This window comes from Petromyzon marinus, chromosome 56, assembly GCF_048934315.1.
Source record: "Petromyzon marinus isolate PM22_M1 ecotype Great Lakes invasive population chromosome 56, UKy_Petmar_22M1.pri1.0, whole genome shotgun sequence".
NCBI classification, from domain to species: domain Eukaryota; kingdom Metazoa; phylum Chordata; class Hyperoartia; order Petromyzontiformes; family Petromyzontidae; genus Petromyzon; species Petromyzon marinus.
Window position 1 is genome coordinate 9,627,445 of NC_133722.1, and position 20,436 is coordinate 9,647,880.

At 50.6% G+C, this 20,436-nt stretch overlaps 1 protein-coding gene across 4 annotated transcripts in view; it reads right to left on the reverse strand.

Annotated features, from left to right (window-relative positions):
* Nucleotides 1-17,656, reverse strand: part of BRCA1 (BRCA1 DNA repair associated) — a 30,545-nt gene extending 12,889 nt beyond the window's left edge. Inside the window, exons 1-9 of one of the 4 annotated variants that reach the window (XM_076052544.1) lie at nt 17,424-17,656; nt 12,163-12,373; nt 11,770-11,823; nt 11,054-11,131; nt 9,723-9,811; nt 8,552-8,740; nt 7,171-7,240; nt 1,657-6,233; nt 1,003-1,067 (exon numbers count right to left, since the gene is read on the reverse strand). In XM_076052544.1, the coding sequence (XP_075908659.1) occupies nt 1,003-1,067; nt 1,657-6,233; nt 7,171-7,240; nt 8,552-8,740; nt 9,723-9,811; nt 11,054-11,131; nt 11,770-11,823; nt 12,163-12,233 (5,193 nt within the window). In that variant the 5' untranslated portion in view covers nt 12,234-12,373; nt 17,424-17,656. Of the gene's footprint in view, nt 1-1,002; nt 1,068-1,656; nt 6,234-7,170; nt 7,241-8,551; nt 8,741-9,722; nt 9,812-11,053; nt 11,132-11,769; nt 11,824-12,162; nt 12,374-15,763; nt 16,729-17,398 lie in introns of those variants that run through there. The other 3 variants (XM_076052543.1, XM_032975578.2, XM_032975579.2) reach the window with 3 other exon arrangements.
* Between the last annotated feature and the right edge of the window lie 2,780 nt (nt 17,657-20,436).

The following is a 20,436-nucleotide window of genomic DNA, read 5'->3' on the forward strand; positions in this document are numbered from 1 at the left end:
GCGTTAGTTTAGTGAGACTTTCTATATTACTTCAATCGTAGTCTTAATCGAGTCGACCACAACGCGTGGAGGTTGAGTCGAATCTTAGTTGTGTGGATTTCATGTACGGGCAGTCCCCCCGACTGACGAACGGGTTCCATTTCCGAGACCCGTTTGTAAGTCGAGCGGTTCGTAAGTCGGGACACAATCATGTACTGTATTTAAATGCACATATACGGTGAGGGTTATAAAATGTGTTACGGTTCAACAAAAAAGGGAAGCATTGTTCAACTCACAAAGGAGATGTTGTGCATTTGTAAATTTACCGAACCAAAATAGTTGCCGTGGTTCGGTTCTCAAGTGCGAGTTCGCGTTCGCAAGTCGGATGGTTAAAGATATAAATGATGGAAGCTCGTTCGTAATTGCGGATGTTCGCAAGTCAGCGACTGTCTGTCGTTATTTTTTCCATCTGGTCAACTAAAGCAGTCAGCCAATCATATATATATGTTCATAGCCAATTACCTTTACTTTTTTTGGTCTTTCTCAGTATACCGGCGGTGTCTAATTTTAGCAAGAAAATATTCTCAGTCTGTGTTCTCATGCACTGATGTTCAAAAAAACGTTGTGTTAAGTGATTATAGACTGACACAGGCGCAGTGGCGACGTTACCGTCACTCTGCGGCGAATGGCGGGTATTGTATTGTACAGACTTACCAGATGTCCTGAGGGATGATTATGGATAGGCGTACCTTGCACTCTGGCAGTAGTGCCTTATGCCGGTAATAATTGTCATGCACACAAATTCCACAAACCGGGCCAAAGTTCGCGCGCATGACTTGGCATTCTGGAAAATGTGCGAGTGAGAATTTGATCTCCGAGTGCGTGACACCGCTCTTCTTGGTGTACTGCCGCAGCACCAGCCCGCCATTTGAGGCGAGGCTTGTTGTAGGCCGAGTCAACCTAGGCGGCGGGGCCAAGCCGCGGCTGCAGTGGCTGCCCCTGATCCGAGTGGCTCGGACTCACCTCAGAGTCGACGTCCTGAGACGCCCAGATGACGGTCGACTCGCTCTCGTTCTCCAAAATGCCGTCTGATGCGCACACGAACGCACGAGCAAACACAAAGATCCCACATGTAACCGAGCACAGACCGTCGGGGCAAGTGTTGTTAGCGAGCACCTATTAAGGCTGCCATGTTCGCCACCAAGTTGGCGGCGACATCACCACGGCGCTTGTGCCAGGCTAGATGAACGTTGAGGACCACGTGAAGTGTGGAAGGCCCTCTGGCAAGTTGTTTGACCCATACTTCACCATGTCGTGTGCGAGGGTTGGTGAAGACTGGCGCCGAGGCCCGTTTCAGATATCACTCTCCACTGACGTTAGCCGTGGCTGAGAAACAAACTCATGCCGCTGTATTAAAACCACAGTGTGCTAACCACTGTGATACCACTCCCCCTTTTAATGCCATTATCTCCAGCTCATCAGATAATTGTTTTTCCCTTATTTGAAGGTAAAAGTTGGGGGTTTATCTTAAAATCCAATAAGCGTGTGACTACATTTGTTTAAGTGATAGTGGGCACTAGTTTTGGGGTGCGTGTCACTTTTCAGAGGTTTTAGCATCCAAAGAATATACGGTCATCTCAAACTATGAAAGCTCAAATAATAATAATAAATCCTTGCCTCTCCTTGACCTTGGCTCTGCTGCGCTGTTGCCCTCCCCACCTGACTCAGGGTCACAGTTCAAAGGTTGCCGACGATCGGCAGAGGTCGTCAACCCCGTGGCCTCTGCGACCTCCGCGCGCCCCTCGGCGCCGTCTCGATCGCCAGGGCTGCTTGGCCCATGCCGGCCCCACACGGAGCCCTCCGACTGCGACGCAAACAGATCCATGGACGCAGTCGAGCATTGACTGAGCGGAGGGGACGACGCGGGGAGGGTGCTGCCGATGGGGGGGGACGTGCGGGGTCCTCCTTTGTCACGTGGGCTCCCCAACATGCCCCCCTGCTGCTGCCACTTCACCTTCATACCGCCAAGGCTGGGCAGCTCCACCTCGCAGTCGCTGTCCGACGATGACGATGACACAATGACTCGAATCCGCCGCCGCCGCCGCCGCTGCTTCCGGCCTCGCGCAGTAGCTACGTGCGGCGAGTTGCTCACGGCCGAGACCGCCAAGTCACTGACACTGATAACGGCGACCGACTGGCTGTTATCAACAGCTATGGACGGCGAGCTGTCGACCACTTTCACCTCCGGCTGTTCACAACATGGAATGAGCGACCGTCGCCGCCCAAGACCCGCACCCGTGCCGCTGCCAACGACCATATCGGACTGACAGCAGGTTAGCAGCGGCGAGTTGCCGATTACTTTCTCCGGCTGGCTGTCGGCCATTGTCGAGATGGACGGTCGACCACTGGAATCTTCCTGGCTGCTAGTGTTTGCGCTGGTATGGCTACGTGCAGCCAACGAACCGGGCCGACTGTCGGTTGTATTTCGCTGGGTGGGCATGATGATGTCAGGAGTGCCGTCTGTGCCACTCTGACTAAGCGCCGCATCACCGGCCGGAACCGGGAGGGGCAGCGCCGTTCCGTGCCGAAGTTGGAGCGTGTCGTTTGACTCGTCGCCACTGCCGGCGCCCCCCCGAAGCGTGGCCTCTCGGCCGGGCGACGGTGAGGATGAGCGCCAGGAGGAGCCGGAGCCTCGCGCGCATCTGCCGGCATGGGTTCTCTTCGTCAGCCGGTTACCGCGACGTGGAGGTTCAGCCCAGCGGGCGCACATCGCGTCTGTGACGGTGCGGTGAGCGTCGGCTCGGTGGAGGACGACTTCATTAGTGCTAAGTAGTGGCAAGCTTGCCAGGTGAGCGTTGTTCTGGCTATCAACAGGTTTGTGACTGTTGGTTTGTTTATGACCGGTCCAGTGAATGCTGGTTTTGTCACTGGTCTGAGAAGTGCTGATTGGGTTGTCACCAATTTGGCGAGTGATGGTTTGGTTATCACCGCTCTGGTAAGTGCTGATTTGGCTATCACCAGTTTGATTATCACTGGCCGAGTGAGTGATGGTTTGGTTAACATCAGTCTGCTGATTAATAGTTTGGTTATCACCAGTGTGGTGACAAATGGTTTGGTGATCACCAGTGTGGCGACAGATCGTTTGGTGATCTCCAGTTTGATTATCACCGGTTGGGTTAGTGATGGTTTGGTTATCACCAGTTTGGAGAGAGATGATTTGGTGCTTGCCAGTCTGGTGAATGGTAGTTTGGTTATCACCAGTTTGATTATCACCGTTTGGGCGAATAATAGTTTGGTTATCACCAGTTTGATTATCACCGTTTGGGGGAATAATAGTTTGGTTATTACCAGTGTGGCGAGAGATGGTTTGTTTTTCATCGGCTCCGCGAGTCTCGGCTTGGTTACCACTGCCCCGGTGGGTGCTGGTCTGGTGCTCTTCCGTCCGGTGGGTCTCGGATTGGTGAACACCCACCTGGTGAGAGGCGCCAGGACTCACCAAGAGGAACGAGCGTCTCTTGGAGGGCAGGAAAGAGAGGAGTGCCACCTGTGTGTCCACTTCGCTATCCTCCATGCTCACCACGCCATCCTCCACGCTCCCCACGCCCTTACTTACATCTTTCACCTCACGTGGAAAATTTGCAGCTTCGTTTAGCAGCTGCTGCAAGTCCAGGTCATTGCCCATTGATTCTTGCTGAGAGATCAATGTAGTCGCAATTGGCTCCTGGTGCTGAGGCAATGAATCAGGCATTGATGCCTGTTGTACGCTTAAATCAGGTGGTGTTAGTTCCTGATGTGTGTTTAATTTATATTGCGTTAGGTCCCCTTGTGGGCATAACTCATCTTGCGTTCGCTCCTGCTGCCGGTTTAACTTGTACGGCGTTATTTCCTGGTGCGTGTCTAACTTATCTTGCATTCGTACCTCCTGTGGGTCTAACTTATCTTCCGTTGGTTCCAGCTGCGAGTCTGACTTATTTAGAGTTGGCTCCTGCTGAAAATTTAACACACTGCGCGTAAGCCCCTGCTGCATCTGCGATGCAACGGAAACGTCCACCAGCGACAAGGCCTCGCCAGCACCTGTCGCTCCCTCCTCTGTCCCTGAGCGCTCGAGCTGAGGGTGCAGCAGTGACTGGCTATTCTCGACCACACTGCCATTGCTGCCGCTGCCGCTTGCCTCTTCCGGGCCACCTCTTCGCTCCACAAGAGTTTCCGCCGGGGTCAGTGTCACCGCCATCACCCCCGTGCAATCGCCGCCATGTTCTCGGCCGCCCTCCGAGACCCTGCCATCTTGCTCCGCACCTTCCTCCGGCAGCACCAGCAGGCCATCCGGCGTGTCGATCGGCGAGACCTCGTCACCGCAACAGTCAGCATCCTTGCTGCCCAGCTTGTGCTCTGGTTCGGTGGTGGCGGTTCCATGGCGGGCGCGGTGAGCTTCTCGCGGGGAAGCCACGGTCGACCCCGCGGTAACCGCGCCGGGGGGCATCCTCTCTAGGCAGACGACGCACCTCCTCGCCAGCGCCGGTGCCGTGACGACACCACCACCGGCAGCACCGCCAGCAACGAGGAGCAGGGACGCGGGCGAGCACGGTGTCTCCGGCACGACCGACGGGGAACCATGGCACTTGTGGTCACACAGCCGCGACAATTTCTGGCCCGGCGAAACGCTCCGGTTCTCGTGCAGGCCACCTGCACCGTCATCGGCGACCTCGGCGGATGGAGGAGTTACTCGCGGGCGAGCGAGGCCCTCGTCGTTGTCTGCCAGCCGCACATCCTTCCCCAGAATCCCCAGCGAGCGGCGGCGCTTGTTGGCCTGCAGCGGAGAGTTTCGCAGGGCGTCCTCGCTGCTGCTGAAGCACTCGATGGAGGCCGGCACCCAGCTGACATGGCTTGGGCCACCAACCTGCAGCTCCAAACGGCGCCGGCTCTTGCTGCCGTCCCCTACTGAGTGATACCGGTGAACCTTAGCGGCCGAACGCTTTTGTGCCGACGCGCTTTTTCTGAGCAGTTGTGGCTGCTGCTGTGGCTGCAGCGGCGTCTCGTTCACTGCCTGCTGCAGGGGAGAAGTGTTTATATCCTGTGGTAGGGATGGGCTGTTCTCTCCTCCCTGCTTAGGAGATGCATCTGTATCTGGCTGAAGGGCAAAACCATTCTCTCTTTGCTGTAGGGGTACCCCATTGTTCTCCCCTTGTTCTTGGGGCAAACCATTATTCCCTTGGTGCGGGGAAGCTTCATTCTTCATGTGAGAGGATGCCTCATTTTTAAGTTTTCGCCTTTTGGGTCTTGTCTTGACTACCCGCATGCCGCCATCCTCACGGACAGCGTGCACGGAGCCGGTGGTCGACGCTACGGCGCTTGGAGGTTCCCTCCGTATGAAGTCCTCCAGAGACATCTCCGTGGATCGGCGAGGCCGGCGCTTCCCCACAGCCTTGCCGGTGCTCGGAGGGCGCGTGCTCGCCGCAACCTGGCCCATCTCCGCCGTGATGGCATCGTCAGGCGCGCCAGCAGTAGCAACCACACGAACAACGCCACCAGAACCACCAGCACCATCAACAGCGACCCTTGTAGAAGCACAGACTGGCGCCAAAGCCCCACGACTGCGCTTTGCCGCCTGTACCCGTGCCCGCGGTAGCAGCTTGTGCCGTCGGCCGTAGCGCTTGCCGAAAAGCCGGTCCCCGGGGTTCATAGTCAGCAGTGGCTTCTCCAGCTCCATCAATGGCACTACCACCGGCACCGGGGACACCTCCATTGAACGATCCTCCAGTAGTGTCGTGCGCTCTGAGCCTCCAGATATGCTGTCTGCAGCGCCATCACCGCCACCATCAGCCATGTCACCATCACCGCCACCCTCATTGTCGTCTATAACAGCGCCGTCCACATGGTCTGTGGACGCGGATTTGGGTTCACCAGCAACATCCATCTTCTGCAGCCACTCCTTCACCTTCCGGATGCTTACGCGCTTCGATTTCTTGGCTGGTGGCGCCGCAATTTTGACCTCTTCGGTGATTTCGCCACTCACAGTTGCCGGCGCCGGGGAGCTTGCATCATCTTTTCGAACCATGGCAGCCGCGATCCCCGACGGTGCGGCAGAACCGGGCGAGGGTTCCATCTTGGGATTGGTGTCGCCAGCGACGCCCGTCGAGTCACGTGACCACTCGCCAGCGAGTGGGGGCGGCGCCGATGGCGCTTCACCCCGCTGCCGTGCGCCGTCGCTCCTCGTGTCCCCACCACGCTCCGCTCGAGGCCGCCGGAACGACGAACTGCATGCATAGAGCGGGCGATATCATTACTAAACTAAACTATTTTTATTTAACAAGGTATGGCTCACTGAGCTTTTTATTCATCGTGGCCAAATACTCTAAATGCACATTTCTAAATGTAGAGGGAAAAAGAGGAGGACCCGGAGAAAAAAGCCACGCGATCATGGGGAGAACATGCAAACTCAGGGTCGGGATCAAACCCACAACCTCCTGTATACCAGGCGAGGTTGTTAACATCTCCTAGCCACCACGGCTCCCCATCATGATGTTATCATCCATATTTTATCAAGGCCAAAAGCATTGATGCCACCACACCTTGCCAATTCTTTCTTCATATTTAGCAACGCCGCCGATGTAAGCAGCAGCCTGACCATTTTCAAACCAAGTTACTATTCGGGCAAATCGCCCGATGATGCTGGATGTAATTACCAGTGAAACGTCGTACTCAAATTGTAAATGTTGTGGATTTACTCTCAAACACACCGGTGGGCTGAAGTAGTAACTAATTGGCGCATTTTGTTTACGTGACAAACCTTACTGGCTGTGGTCGGGTGGTGGAGGGTTACGACACGTTTATACTTACGCGATGTAACCCAAAAATCTTTATTATGAACAATTTACCATACAATTATATGAGAAGGTGGGTAGCCAACACCACGCCCGGCCACCTTTATCTCTCCAGTACCTATGTTTACGCACTGCACCAGCCACTCATTTAAGGCCAAATTGACTTAGGATAAGCCCAGAACCGGTTCAAATGTTTCCCACTGTTATTTGTCGAAAGCGGGAATCGAACTTAGGTTGCCGGGTTCAAAGCGCAGTACCCTAACTACTACACTCCCGCCTCCGCTCGTGTACACACACGCACAGATACTGCATCAGAACAACACAACTTACCTGTACATTCCTGCAAAATGTTCACTCACTAAGCCCTTACCTCTTCAACCCATCCTCTGCAGCAAGGGCACTGATCCAAGGCTCACCATCATCCGACAATGAGTCCAGGCCTGGAACACAACAAACGACAATCAATCAGAACGAGAGGCGGGGGTACTGCAGGGTTGTAACGGTTAACGCAAGGTTAAGGAGACTATGAGTGTAGCGTGAAAGTTACGCCGTCGTATGCATGCCGCGCGAGCCGAGAGTAGCCTCCCCTCATATGTATGTTGAACTTCTTTCGCGCCCTAAGTAGCCAACCATGTTAATCGGGAGGTGCGGGGGAAGGAGAAGAAGCTAAACGCCAAAAGCAGTTCTAAAGAAACGAGTTTTAAAATCTAGATTATTTAAAAGTACATAGCCCCAGTGGCTTCCGAATATCAGAAGGAAGACCGCTCCAGACGGCCGCAGAATCGCATCTGAAAGCGCGCCATGCGGTGACCATCTTTGTTCGAAAGTTAGCCAAAAGCTGCTGCGAGGATGACCGGAGTTCAAGTGATGGTTGCTGGTCCTTGATGAGATCAGCAAAGTATCGTGGTTAATTTGTGGCAAGGACTTCGTCTGTAATGAATGCGACCTTATGTGTTCGTTCAGCAAACCAGAAGCCAATGCAGCTGAGCGAGCACCGGACGGATATGGTCGGATCTTGCTGTATATAGTGTACAGTAGGTATCGACTGTTATTCAAATATCTAAAGACGCGAGTATGAAAACTCATTCCCTTCTGCAGGCAGTGGCATAAACATGTAATTGCAGGTCTACAGTTTTTACCATTGCTCATGATAAAGGCATATGAAAAAGTTATAGAACTGTTGCGTGTTGTGTTGTAATGCAGTGCATTGTGATGCTGTGCAGTGCGCGGTGCAGTGCAATACGGTGCGGTGCAATCCGATGCATTGCAATGTGCGTTGCAGTGTAATGCTATGCGATGCGTAGCAGCGTGATGCAGTTTCCAATGTGGTGTGGTGAATTCTGCTGTGCAATATGCATTGGGGTCCAATGCAGTACAATGCAGTACAGTGCAGGGTGCAGTACATTGTGGGTGCGCTGTGCAGTGCAGTGTGGGTGCAGTGTGCAGTGCAGTGAGGGTACAGTGTGCGGTACAGTGTGCAGTGCAGTGTGGGTGCAGTGTGGGTGCAGTGCGGGTGCAGTGCGGGTGCAGTGCGGGTGCAGTGCGGGTGCAGTGCGGGTGCAGTGCGGGTGCAGTGCGGGTGCAGTGCGGGTGCAGTGCGGGTGCAGTGCGGGTGCAGTGCGGGTGCAGGGCATCGTGCGATGCATTCCACTGCTGCGCAAGATGCCATGTGGCGCAGTGCGCGGCGCAATGCACGACGGTGCATTGCAGCGCAGCGCAGTGCATTTGCGGCGCGGTGCGGTATCACACACCTAACTCGACGTGGTTCGGCCGAGCCCTCTGTCTCTTCGGGCGGGAGGAGACAGTCTCCGAAAGACTGGTGGCGCCAGCGCGAGACTGACCCAGCGTACGCGGGCGTCTGGAGCCGCGCGCACGCCTGTTGGGCTCCGACTGCGGGGACCCCCACACCGAAACCTCCGGGGGCCCAGGCGCTGCAGTGACTGGTGACAATGAGGAATTTGAAAAGTTTTTTTTATTTGACCAGACAATGGCGAAGATTAACGACTTGGTACTCTCGCTCGCGATACCACGCACCCACTCGTGCGTGTGAAAATCACCTGCAATGCCATGTGCCGGCAACATCTTATAACTTTTAAAAGATACTAGTAGGTAACTATTCATGGTGCTAATACAAACGAAGTGGTCATCTGAACTTCATCAGGCTCCCAACTCTTATTATCCACCATATCCCTCTGACCTATTATGTGCTATAAAGAAGGGCCATTCCGCGAAATTCCGGCTATATATTTATTTATTTTGAAATGCACAGCGTTGACAAATATATGTAGTTCTTTTTATTTACAACAGGGACGATAACATTTTTGTTTTTGAGTGCCGTCTCGTAAAAAAATCGAAGTGATTTGCTGCTCATATGAGCACTGAGGTGGTGCTAATCTCCTGTTTACAGTCCTGAGCCGGCGGTTGAAATTACACATTTACATGGTTTAGGGCCCGAGTCAACCCCACAGAAACAGGATTTGAACTCTCAACCTTGCGATTACAATTATGAAGTTGACGTGATTTTCGCTTGACTTTTTTTACTTTAACGTGTTGTATGTGCTTAGCCGGCACCAAGACGATGACACGGCCGAGCTCACCGTTTGTTGCAGAGGTTCGAGGTTTACATCCATCAGCCACCCCGGTTAATACGTAAGCAGCGGACATTAAAGATCCCACGTCGCTATTCAAAAGAAAGTCGGACGTGTGTGTTTTTTTTTGGTCACGGTCTAAATTTGCTCTTAAATTAATTAACTGGCAAATAGCAACATTGTCCCTCGCTACTGGCAGAAAAACCCCTTGCTGCACAGGGAAGCTGCCACTGGGGGTCCCGTGCGTCAGGGTGCCACGAGACATACTGCATGGCAGGTGCGGTATACATAACAAGTGATGATGATGGGGTGGTGCGCGGGGAGATAAACTCACACTGGAGGCCTGTGTCCTCCTGAAACGCCTGCATCGTACGCTGCACCCCGACCACAATCTGCTTAAACATGGGGTTCTCCCGCAAGCTCCTTGGGTTGGGGTGTGGGGGAGGGGCGGCCGGCACAGACAGACATAATCTCATTCGTCAATCGAACAGCGGGCGAGCAAGCCGGTGAACGAGGTCGGAGAGCAGGTGGTAGAGCGGGTCGGCAAAACGGGTGATGGTGACGGTGTCTGTGGCGATGGGAGTGGCGATGGGTGGAAAAGAATAGTCTTTCACATGGCTGAGGTTGATCGGCAACGTTTACGCGTTTGCGTCGAGGTTGGCGAGTGAGCCAGGTGACGGCTTCAGGAGAATCCCCATGGCGAAGATCTGAAATTCTGCCTATCAATGATTGACGCGGGCAGTGGTGGTTACTATGTGGTCCACGGTTTGAGATAGGTGACCGTGGCTTCACTCTGGGCTAGTCTTATTTATCCATCGGTGTAGGAGATCGCCACATCTGCCAAGTGAGGGGTCCATAACATCAGTGGTGAATATATGAACTGGTCCTATTCTAGGTCTTACAATGAGCATATGGCGTGGTGTGTATACATCAGTAATGGGAAGACCAAGGCAGCCGATTGCGGTGCAAATGATGTAACATATGCAGGGGTAGGCTTCAGACACCTTCGATTAGCACGGTTTGCTACGTATGGTGCGAAAGAAGTTCAACGTACATACACCGCACCTCTGATGAGCACTGTTGGCTATGTACGGTGCAAAAGAAGTTCAACTTACATACGTACAACAGGATGTTTTACATTCATTGTGGAGCAGAAGGCGTGTAATATTTTTCTGGTTAATACACCGGCAGTATTAATCACGGCACTTGCCAGATTCCAACTGTGAACCTCTCCAACAAGCGGAAAATATGCGCCTGCCAGACCACGATGGTGTAATGGCACAATGGTGTATTTATTCTGAACTTCTTTCGCACCGTACGTAGCCAACTGTGCTAAATGGAGGTGCGGGGGAAGGACAACAGAAATTGCGCTTCGTGTGATGGGTGTCTGCGTAAAGTTGCACGCAGCTGCTGTGAGTGGCCTGCAGCTTCTGCACGTGCACAGTCGCCTAACAATTTATAGTTTTGATACACCTTTCCGCAAAATGTTCATTCAAAACTGTTCACTGTCGAACTTAAGCATTACATAACCTGGTGTGACGAGAGTGACCGACAGGGTGAGCGTGCAGGCGAGCGGGTGAACGAGCAATCAAGTGGATAGGCGGGCAAACAGATGGGGTGGGCGAGCGGCTGAGCGAACAGGGGAGCAGCCTCGTGAGCACGTACCGCCGGGTAACTGTTTCCTTGCACATCGGGCACAGTGCAGGGCCTTTGCTTTTTTCCAGCAGCTCCAGAATGCAGAAGCTGCAGGCACAGGGAACGGGGAGGAAACCCATGTTCGCCTTGCGTGGGTGTGTTCCAAATACACTGGTTTTACACCCAATATACGGGCATACTCATAAGATAATTGGATAAATCTAGAGTGTTGTGGAAAAACTTGATATCCCACGTGTGTGTGAGAGCCACAAACACGGTGACCCGAGTACGATTCCCACTCACAGCTGCCACCACCACCAGTGACAATTATCTGAATCGTGCATGGGCGTCTTCTAGGTCGCCTCAGCCTCAAATGAGTACCTGGTGCGGTGTGTAAACATCGCCACTGGGTGGTGCTGGCCACCCTCCTCCTTGTGTGCCGTGCTGGCCTTCACAGGTGCTCGCTAACAGCACTTGCCCCAACAGTCTGTTTAGGCTGTACAGGGATCTTTGTCTTTATATTGTATAAAACATGCTAGTTGCATTGGAACACTTAACAATGCGCTCTTGGTAGTTTTTTATTGTATCATCTGCACCACAAAGTCTGCGAAATTAACTTAACAAATCAGGTTGACTACCCATTGAATCCGCCTAATCTCTACCCCATCATTCGAGGCGAACATTGGCAAGCTGTGGTCGCTGGTTTGTGGCCAGAGCCAACGTTTATCCTCAACTCCCTGGCTCACCGGCAAAATTGGTGGTCGCACTTGGTTGAGATGGGCTCCTTCATGATGTCCAGGCTGCCGAGAAGCCAAACGTCATACAGTGAAGATTTTTTTCGAAAACACCGTCGTGAGACACGTGTGTTTCATAGAACGAGTTGTTAAACGTTTGATGTTAAACTCGCGTCATACTTTTGTTAAAGTTTACATTACCAATGAGACTCTGATATGTCCAGACCATTTTCTAGAAACCTCAGCAAAGGCAGGTCTGTCAGCACATCATTGTCTAGAGACCACGTCGGACATCGGTTTGCCATTCTACTATTATCCAGACACCCCCATCAGAGACCAGTTTGTCTGCATCATTGTGAGGAGAACAGAGTAGAGACTGGTGTGTGTGTGTGTTTGTCCGCTCACCAGATGGGGCACTCCAGCGTCTGCTCCATCAGGGTTAGCACCTGCCGCACACGCAGAATGCGCGCCTCCATGCCGCCGGCGGTTCCCGTACCGTCCGTGCCACCGCTCACCTTGCCCACGCCGGTGCGGCTTCGCACGACCACCGGTCACTCACCGGTCACTCACCGGATGGCCTAACGCATCCAGTGGCCAGTGTCGGTGGCGCACCCGGCTAAAAAAAAAAATGTCAGAGGGGGAAACAAAAAAAAATTGGCTAATTTTTTTTTATTATTGCATATTAATAACATTTTCACTATTTTCTGGTTGGCGCACTCTGCTATAAACTCAACGATTCGAGTTTGATGCTCGGCAGTAGCAAACATCAGTGGCAAGAAATATAAGAACAGGTCCTGCCCCTATCTTCACCAACCGGCTCTGAGCAATGTGAGGCATGGTAAAGAAAACCCATGACCAATATGGCATGGGGAAACCTAAATCCATTAGAGGAATGAGAGTCGCTGGAATTGTATCTATTTATTATACTAGATGTATCTAAATTAGTTACGATTTGATACCTCCAGTTATTTCGATATCATCACAATTTTAGACACACTAATAGAGTACTAAAGGGGGCTATTTTCAACCTGGCAACACAGAGTTTCTAATCTGGGCACACTCAGTCACCTGAAAACGTGAACCATCAATTTTTCGCATTATTATTAGATAAAGCCAATGTGTGTATTAATGTGTAGTTTCCCACCAAGTAAAAGGTTCACAACTCCTGCTTTACACCACCTCTCACCAATTCCCCAGTTTCCCATGCTCCAGCTCTTGAGTGAAACTTCCTACCACAAGGCTGACCACAGTTTCCGTCATAATAACGTATAACAGACATTTTAAAATATAAATTAACAGTTGTTTTTCAACTTTACACACTCGACCTCTCACCTCTCATTTCAGTTTACTCCCCTCCAATTAATTTTCCTAGCTCTCCCCTCTCATCGGACTATACTCCCCTCCAATCACTCTCCTACCTCTCCTGTCCCATTTCATTACTCTTCTCCGTGCACTCTCCACTCCAGTAACCAAGGCCTTCTGTTGAATTCCCAGTCTACCTTCACCCAGTGGGAGGTCGCCCATTCCCCTCTGCTGCGCTCCCTTCCACCAGTCACACATGCTACCCTGCCATTGATAATGTCCAGGATCAAAATTTTCCATTTGTCCTCTGCCTAAGACTGACTGCCTCTTTATATTAAACTAGCTGTACTACCCGGCTTCACCCGGGACTTGGATCCACCACGCCCGGCGGCCTTTGTCTCCCCAGTGGCGATGTTCACACCACAGCAGTTACTCGTTTGAGGCTGAGTCGACCTAGGGGAGGCCCAGGAGCGGTTGAAATAATCGTCACCGGTGGTGGCCGTGAGCGGGAATCGAACTCGGGTCACTGGGTTCGTAGCGCAGCGAACTAACCGCTACCCTACAATGCGTTACGCTTCCACACGCACAGGTCACATGACAGATTTGACGTCACAGATCATTTGCCGTGTAAAAAATATATGCATTATTGAGCTCCCCCCCCAAAAAAAAGTGTATTTTTCCAATTTTTGCATGGTGTACAGTCTGGAAAGTACCCACATGGCAAATTTCAAGTTTGTTGCATGTCGGGAAGTACGCTAAACAGTTTGAACAGACACACATATTCACAACTTTGCCTTTTAAATATATGGAGATAAATTGGCTCGCTGTTCTTGTACAGCAGCTTGAGAGGTGGTCACATCTGTACCCTATATAAATCTAAATTGTGCAAGCATATTGTTTGTAAATGGGTCATGCGAGCTCTGCAGCCACTAGAGGTGCTTATTTAATTCCTGTAAAAACAAAAATACAGAGAATAGATTATTTCAGAAAATCGCGGCTCCAACTTTGTGACACTTTATTGAATTGCAAGGCAAATCGTTGCACACTCGCCAATCCAAGCCCTCAGGGTATGCAGTAGACATTGTGTAATAGGCCACACCTGACTGAAAAAGCCTCAATAAAGGTGAAACACGCCCAGTTATTGCGTTCGTCCAAATGCTAAAACAGCTATTTATATGGAATCTCAATGCATCAGTATATTTAACTGCAGAGACTGAGCGATTTCAGTAAATTTTAAGCGCAGTGCAACATCACATATCTGACTCGGTGAGAATCGAGGCATCGGCAGAGATGTGAAAGGGTCAGATACGTGAACATTTTTTTTTATAAAATGACAGTTACACCATTCTCCAACACTGCCCTGAGTAGTTAATGGCTCAGGGTGCCCTTCATATTCAACTCTCTAGAGCAGTGGTTCTTAACCTGGGCTGCACGCACCCAATGTGGGTGTGACATGCCATTTCTGGGGGTGCGAGACATGCCAGCTTTTATTAGAAGGTAAACAATCATCGAAACACGGGCACGCAAGTACAACTACTTTGCTTCATCAAACCGCTGTATTAATTAACACATTTTTTTTATGATTGAGATTCAAAGGGGTGCAAGTTTGCAGTAAAGGCTTTATAACCACTGCCCGAGAACTCCCCCGAGTGGCAACTCTTCCTCGAGCAGTGACGTAGGCGAGCAGTTGCAGGGCTGCACCTTTATCGTTACGTCACACGGCAAATTACACAACCGATTTAAATAATCTTTAAAACAAGATTACTACACTGCTGAAGCGCACTGAAAAATCACTAAACTGGTTATGCCAAGGTTTCGTCTGAATAATCAACAAAACTTAACATTTTCATCGCTGTTACAGTTTTCTTTCAAGAGCCTTCAACTATGCATTCATCCTCCAGAGCTTATCGTCCGATAGGAAATGACAATTATCTACCGATAAGCTCTGTACCAGTGTTAGGTGTAATCTGTTAGGAACCTACTTGGTGTACTGCTCCCAATGACATCTATGACCTGTAGCTACATATACTGTACTGCATTAGAGGTTCCATCTTTGCATTGTTCACCAACCTTATCTACAGGTCGCCAGATTAGATAATTTGGTACAAGACTTCTATACTAATTAAGGAAGTGACAATTAAGCTGTAGAATGCTTTACTTGCTTGTGCGCTACGACCAACGCAGTCCGTTTCCTTTTTAAGGATCAAAGTTTGCAGAATTGCTCACGTATCTCAAACGCCCTTTTTGACCTACGATAAACAGCCCCCCTTGTCAATCTACTGCTGGACGAAGGCCTACCCGCGCCGTGTCCGTCATACTGTGACCATACTTAACTCAGCTGGTCATAGCGGGTTGTTGAAACGGGTGCTAAGGACCGGAACCACCGCTTCACTCTCTAAACATGCTGTGGCTATACTTGTACCCGTCACAGTAACGCGGAGTTTCTATCACTGGTTTAAGACTTTACGAATGTTATGTCTTGCGCCAGGTTAATTTGAGAAACAAAAAACGTACACTTTTTGGAACTGTTTAACCCCGATAAGAGGACCCCCTGCGTCCGTCCCCACCCTGCGGACCAAAGCTGCCCTTCCTCTGTACCCAGAGCAGGCAACACCGAGGCTCTCGCGTAGGCCTACCAATTCTCGAAACAGACATAAACAAAGTGTATGCGAGTGCTTAAATCCACTGTGGGTGCATCGCCTACCTATGCGACGACGTCCACGACCTCCGATGTTGTAAGTTGTGCCTGTTATGACTGTGCCTGTTTTATTTGTTTTGGTTGATTCACTCGCTGTACAAAAACGTAAACATTGCGTACGCCGCCATGTTCAGGTTTCCCGCGAAAACGAGCGTTCGGTCACGTGGGCGAGTCCGAGTTTATATATTTTTTTTAAAAGTTAATTCCGTTAACCCTCTTTAAAAAAATAACAAATGTATATTATACAGTAGATATACATCTAAGGTCTACATCTTCCTCAGTGTTTTCATTTCAGAAGTACAAAATAACTTTTTTAAAATTATAGCGTTTTGCGATCGGCCAAAATCACGCAATAATGTGGGCATGTACTGTACTTGTAACCGGCGTCAATAAATGAGTATCGATCTGATCACACACACGCCTTCATAATGGCATACAGATGAACCATTGCCCGAAACGTCACCACATCTGTATTTACATGAGTGTCGTGCCATCACAGTTGAGCAGGCGTGCTTCTGAGCGGTCCCGAGTTAAGCAACGGATGGATATAAGTTTAAGTTCAAATAATCAAGTTTAAAACTCGCGTTACTTATGCATTTGAATATCCCCAAATTGCATTATTCCTACTTTTACATTACTGTATATCATACCTGTCAACGACTTATCATCAGTTCCCTACCTTATTACAGATCAAGTAACACCTTATTGATCACCCCGTGCCTTTTTATAAATCTCAAACGTTCATCCTACAAACTCACCATCACCACAAGGGGATAAACACAAACAGATCGACACTTTTTGTTGCCCGTATTGATACGGCTGCGCGCCGTGTGGACCTGAAAACTCGATTTTCCTGTACAAGAATACGCGGTTAAACCGAACGGGTTGACACGTACACTAGTCACGTAGCTAGAAACATAATAATAGTTCACGACGTTTCGATCGCCACACAAGCAACCTGAGGACGGATCTATTTTTATTATTATTTTTCTAACTACGTGATGACTTTACACAAAGAACCAAAGAGGGATGGATTCCCGCAGTTACGAAAGCTTCAAATCGAGAGTGACTATAGTATATCCTTTAAATCACATTTGTTCAGCCCATCCCGGACCCTTTGAGTTGTTGTCATTCAGCCCATGTGAGCCTTTAAAGTTGTTAATTTGAATAATTAACGTTGGAATTCTCGTTGCGACGACGAAGGATTGGAGTTGACCCAGCGCTCGTGGTCTGCGTAATTAAAAAAAAATGTTTCTGTGGTTAGAATCGCGTAAGTATCAATCTTGTGTCGTAACCCTCCACCACCCGACCACGGCCAATCAGTAATGGATTTGTCACGTAAACAAAACGCCAATTAGTTGACCGCTTCAGCCCACCGATGTGTTGGGAAAGTAAATCAACAACATTTACCATATGCTTAGTTCTTTCGGTAAAGTCACGTTGAAGGGAAACAATAAAATATATATAAAACAATAAAAATTCTCACGACGTTTCGACCATAACACAAACGGTCGTGAGAATTTTTATTTTTAATATATATTTTATTATTTTATTGTTTCCCTTCAACGTGACTTTACCGAAAGAACTAAGAACATGAATTACTGCAGTCACGAAAGCTTTAAATCAAAATTTAACATTTACCATCTGAGGTGTCGCTGGGACTTACATTCATCGGCATCAGCGCGCGATTTTCCACAACAGTGAAGCCATCCACCTGCTTCCGGTCTTAATTAGAGGGACGACGTCATATAATCGGTTACTGATTGGTTAATAGGTTAGTAATTAGTTAGTAATTCGTTTATTAGTATGTAATTAATTCATTGGTATGTTTCCTCTATTGTACATACTATAACCACCCAGAAATGTCTGTCCGTCCCGCGCGTGACGTCACTCCATGAGGCCCACCCTCCCCGCGTGACGTCACTCCGCATGAGGCCCACCCCCCTAATTAATATTCATGAGCGGGTGGATTTTAACACGAACGCAGAGAAAATTCGAGTCGATTCTTTACAGAAAGTGACGGTAAAAAAATAAATCTACGCAGCACAGTGCTACGTCCGTGCGTGACGTCACTGCAAAAAAGCCGCCCTTCCCCCCTTCATTAATATTCATGCGTGCGTGGAAATTTCCACTAACGCACAAGAAGATCGCGCACCCCTTATTAATAATATTCAAACTTGATTAGGCGCTTTCGTGACTGCAGGAATTACTCTTTGTTTTTTTTCGGTAAAGTCACGTTGAAATAATAAAAAATAAAATTCTATAATCTATCACTATCTTAAATTTAACACTTAACTTACAATTTAACAATCTTTGAAACAGCGTATTCAATCAAACCATGCGTTAATTGTGTTTTAACCGACCGTTTGTGTTGCTTTATATAGTTTCCAAATTTTGCTAAACCCTGTTTGATTTAGTGTGATGTTCCGTCTCTCTGTAGCCCCTGGTATATCTGTGTTAATTCCCCCTACTTAAGGTCTGTATATATCTGCGGTTATGTGTTTACTCTACCTGATGATGATTGCTTGTGTTGCGATCGAAACGTCGTATGCTATTATATAATTTATTTTTACTGGTAGGAACGAAGTTGTAAACTGAGTGTACCAGCCTGCAATAGATTAATGTGTCCGTCCGTCCCCTTTCAATATTTTAACGAAGTGAAATCTCGTGCTGTTGGGGTGTAAAAATAAATAAAAAATAAAATTGCGCTAAATTCCAATGTTCCTACCAGCCCACCCTGCAGGGACCTGTTTATTATTTCTACGTGACTTTACCGAAAAAAATCAAGGAATAATATTCAACCCCGAAGTGAGGACGACATCATCGATCCTCAAGTCCCGGGTCGTCATCTGGGACCAGGCAGCCCGTTACCTGCCTGGGTCACGCGGTATAGTGTTCCAGAGTGTTAGTGAGTTGAGGAAGGTGGGTGGTTCACCACCTTATATATACAGTGTTACATTACTTACCGTTCTAATAAATAGTGTTGCCTCCAAGCTGGGTGTGGGTGTGTGTGTGCGCGCACCTAAGATAGAACCCGCTACATTTGGTGTCAGGAGTTGCGGAAAAATAAATATTGCTAGGTGTTGTCCTAGGGTAGGTAAATGAGCACAAAAACAACTCACCTGGACGCCTTCGGACGTCGAGGACGTGTGGGGGCTGATCTCCCCCTCCCCACTAGGTGGGGGCTGATCTCCCCCTACCCACTAGGTGGGGGCTGATCTCCCCCTCCCCACTAGGTGGGGGCTGATCTCCCCACTCCCCACTAGGTGGGGGCTGATCTCCCCCTCCCCACTAGGTGGGGGCTGATCTCCCCCTACCCACTAGGTGGGGGCTGATCTCCCCACTCCCCACTAGGTGGGGGCTGATCTCCCCACTCCCCACTAGGTGGGGGCTGATCTCCCCCTCCCCATTAGGTGGGGGCTGATCTCCCCCTCCCCATTAGGTGGGGGCTGATCTCCCCCTCCCCACTAGGTGGGGGCTAATGCCCCCCTCCCCACTCCCCACTAGGTGGGGGCTGATCTCCCCACTCCCCACTAGGTGGGGGCTGATCTCCCCCTCCCCATTAGGTGGGGGCTAATCTCCCCCTCCCCATTAGGTGGGGGCTGATCTCCCCCTCCCCACTAGGTGGGGGCTAATGCCCCCCTCCCCACTCCCCACTAGGTGGGGGCTGATCTCCCCACTCCCCACTAGGTGGGGGCTGATCTCCCCACTCCCCATTAGGTGGGGGCTGATCTCCCCCCTCCCCACTAGGTGGGGGCTGATCTCCCCACTCCCCATTAGGTGGGGGCTGATCTCCCCACTCCCCACTAGGTGGGGGCTGATCTCCCCACTCCCCATTATGTGGGGGCTGATCTCCCCCCTCCCCACTAGGTGGGGGCTGATCTCCCCACTCCCCACTAGGTGGGGGCTGATCTCCCCACTCCCCATTAGGTGGGGGCTGATCTCCCACTCCCCACTAGGTGGGGGCTGATCTCCCCCTCCCCACTAGGTGGGGGCTGATCTCCCCCTCCCCACTCGCCATTAGGTGGGGGGTGATCTCCCCCTCCCCACTCCACATTAGGTGGGGGCTGATCTCCCCCTCCCCACTCGCCATTAGGTGGGGGCTGATCTCCCACTCCCCACTCCCCACTAGGTGGGGACTGATCTCCCCCTCCCCCCTCCCCATTAGGTGGGGGCTGATCTCCCCACTCCCCATTAGGTGGGGGCTGATCTCCCCCTCCCCCCTCCCCATTAGGTGGGGGCTGATCTCCCCTTCCCCACTCCCCACGAGCAGGTGGGGTGCGACGTCTGCCCCCTCCACCCCCACTCGCGGCTGTTTCGAGTTAATTAATTATTTATACTAAGCCGTTGTCAACAAACCAACGGCGCTCGGAATCAATTAATTAATATCTGCGCGCGGTCAAGCGTCCCTCTACTTAATTATTTATTTGCATGTGCGCGGGCGTCGTGCATATACTGATTAAAGTCACCCACACACCGTCGTACGCCGATCGCTGTACCACCGCTCTTCACACGCACACATGCACCACGCGTCACAACGTCAGTGTGTGCTAAGATTTATTTCCCGGAGCGAATAGGGACCCCCATGTATGACCCCCTCCAGCCAGCACCCTTCCTCCTATCACCTACCCGTCGCAGAGTGCGTCTATCCCCTAAGCTCGAGCTGACTGAATTGGCCT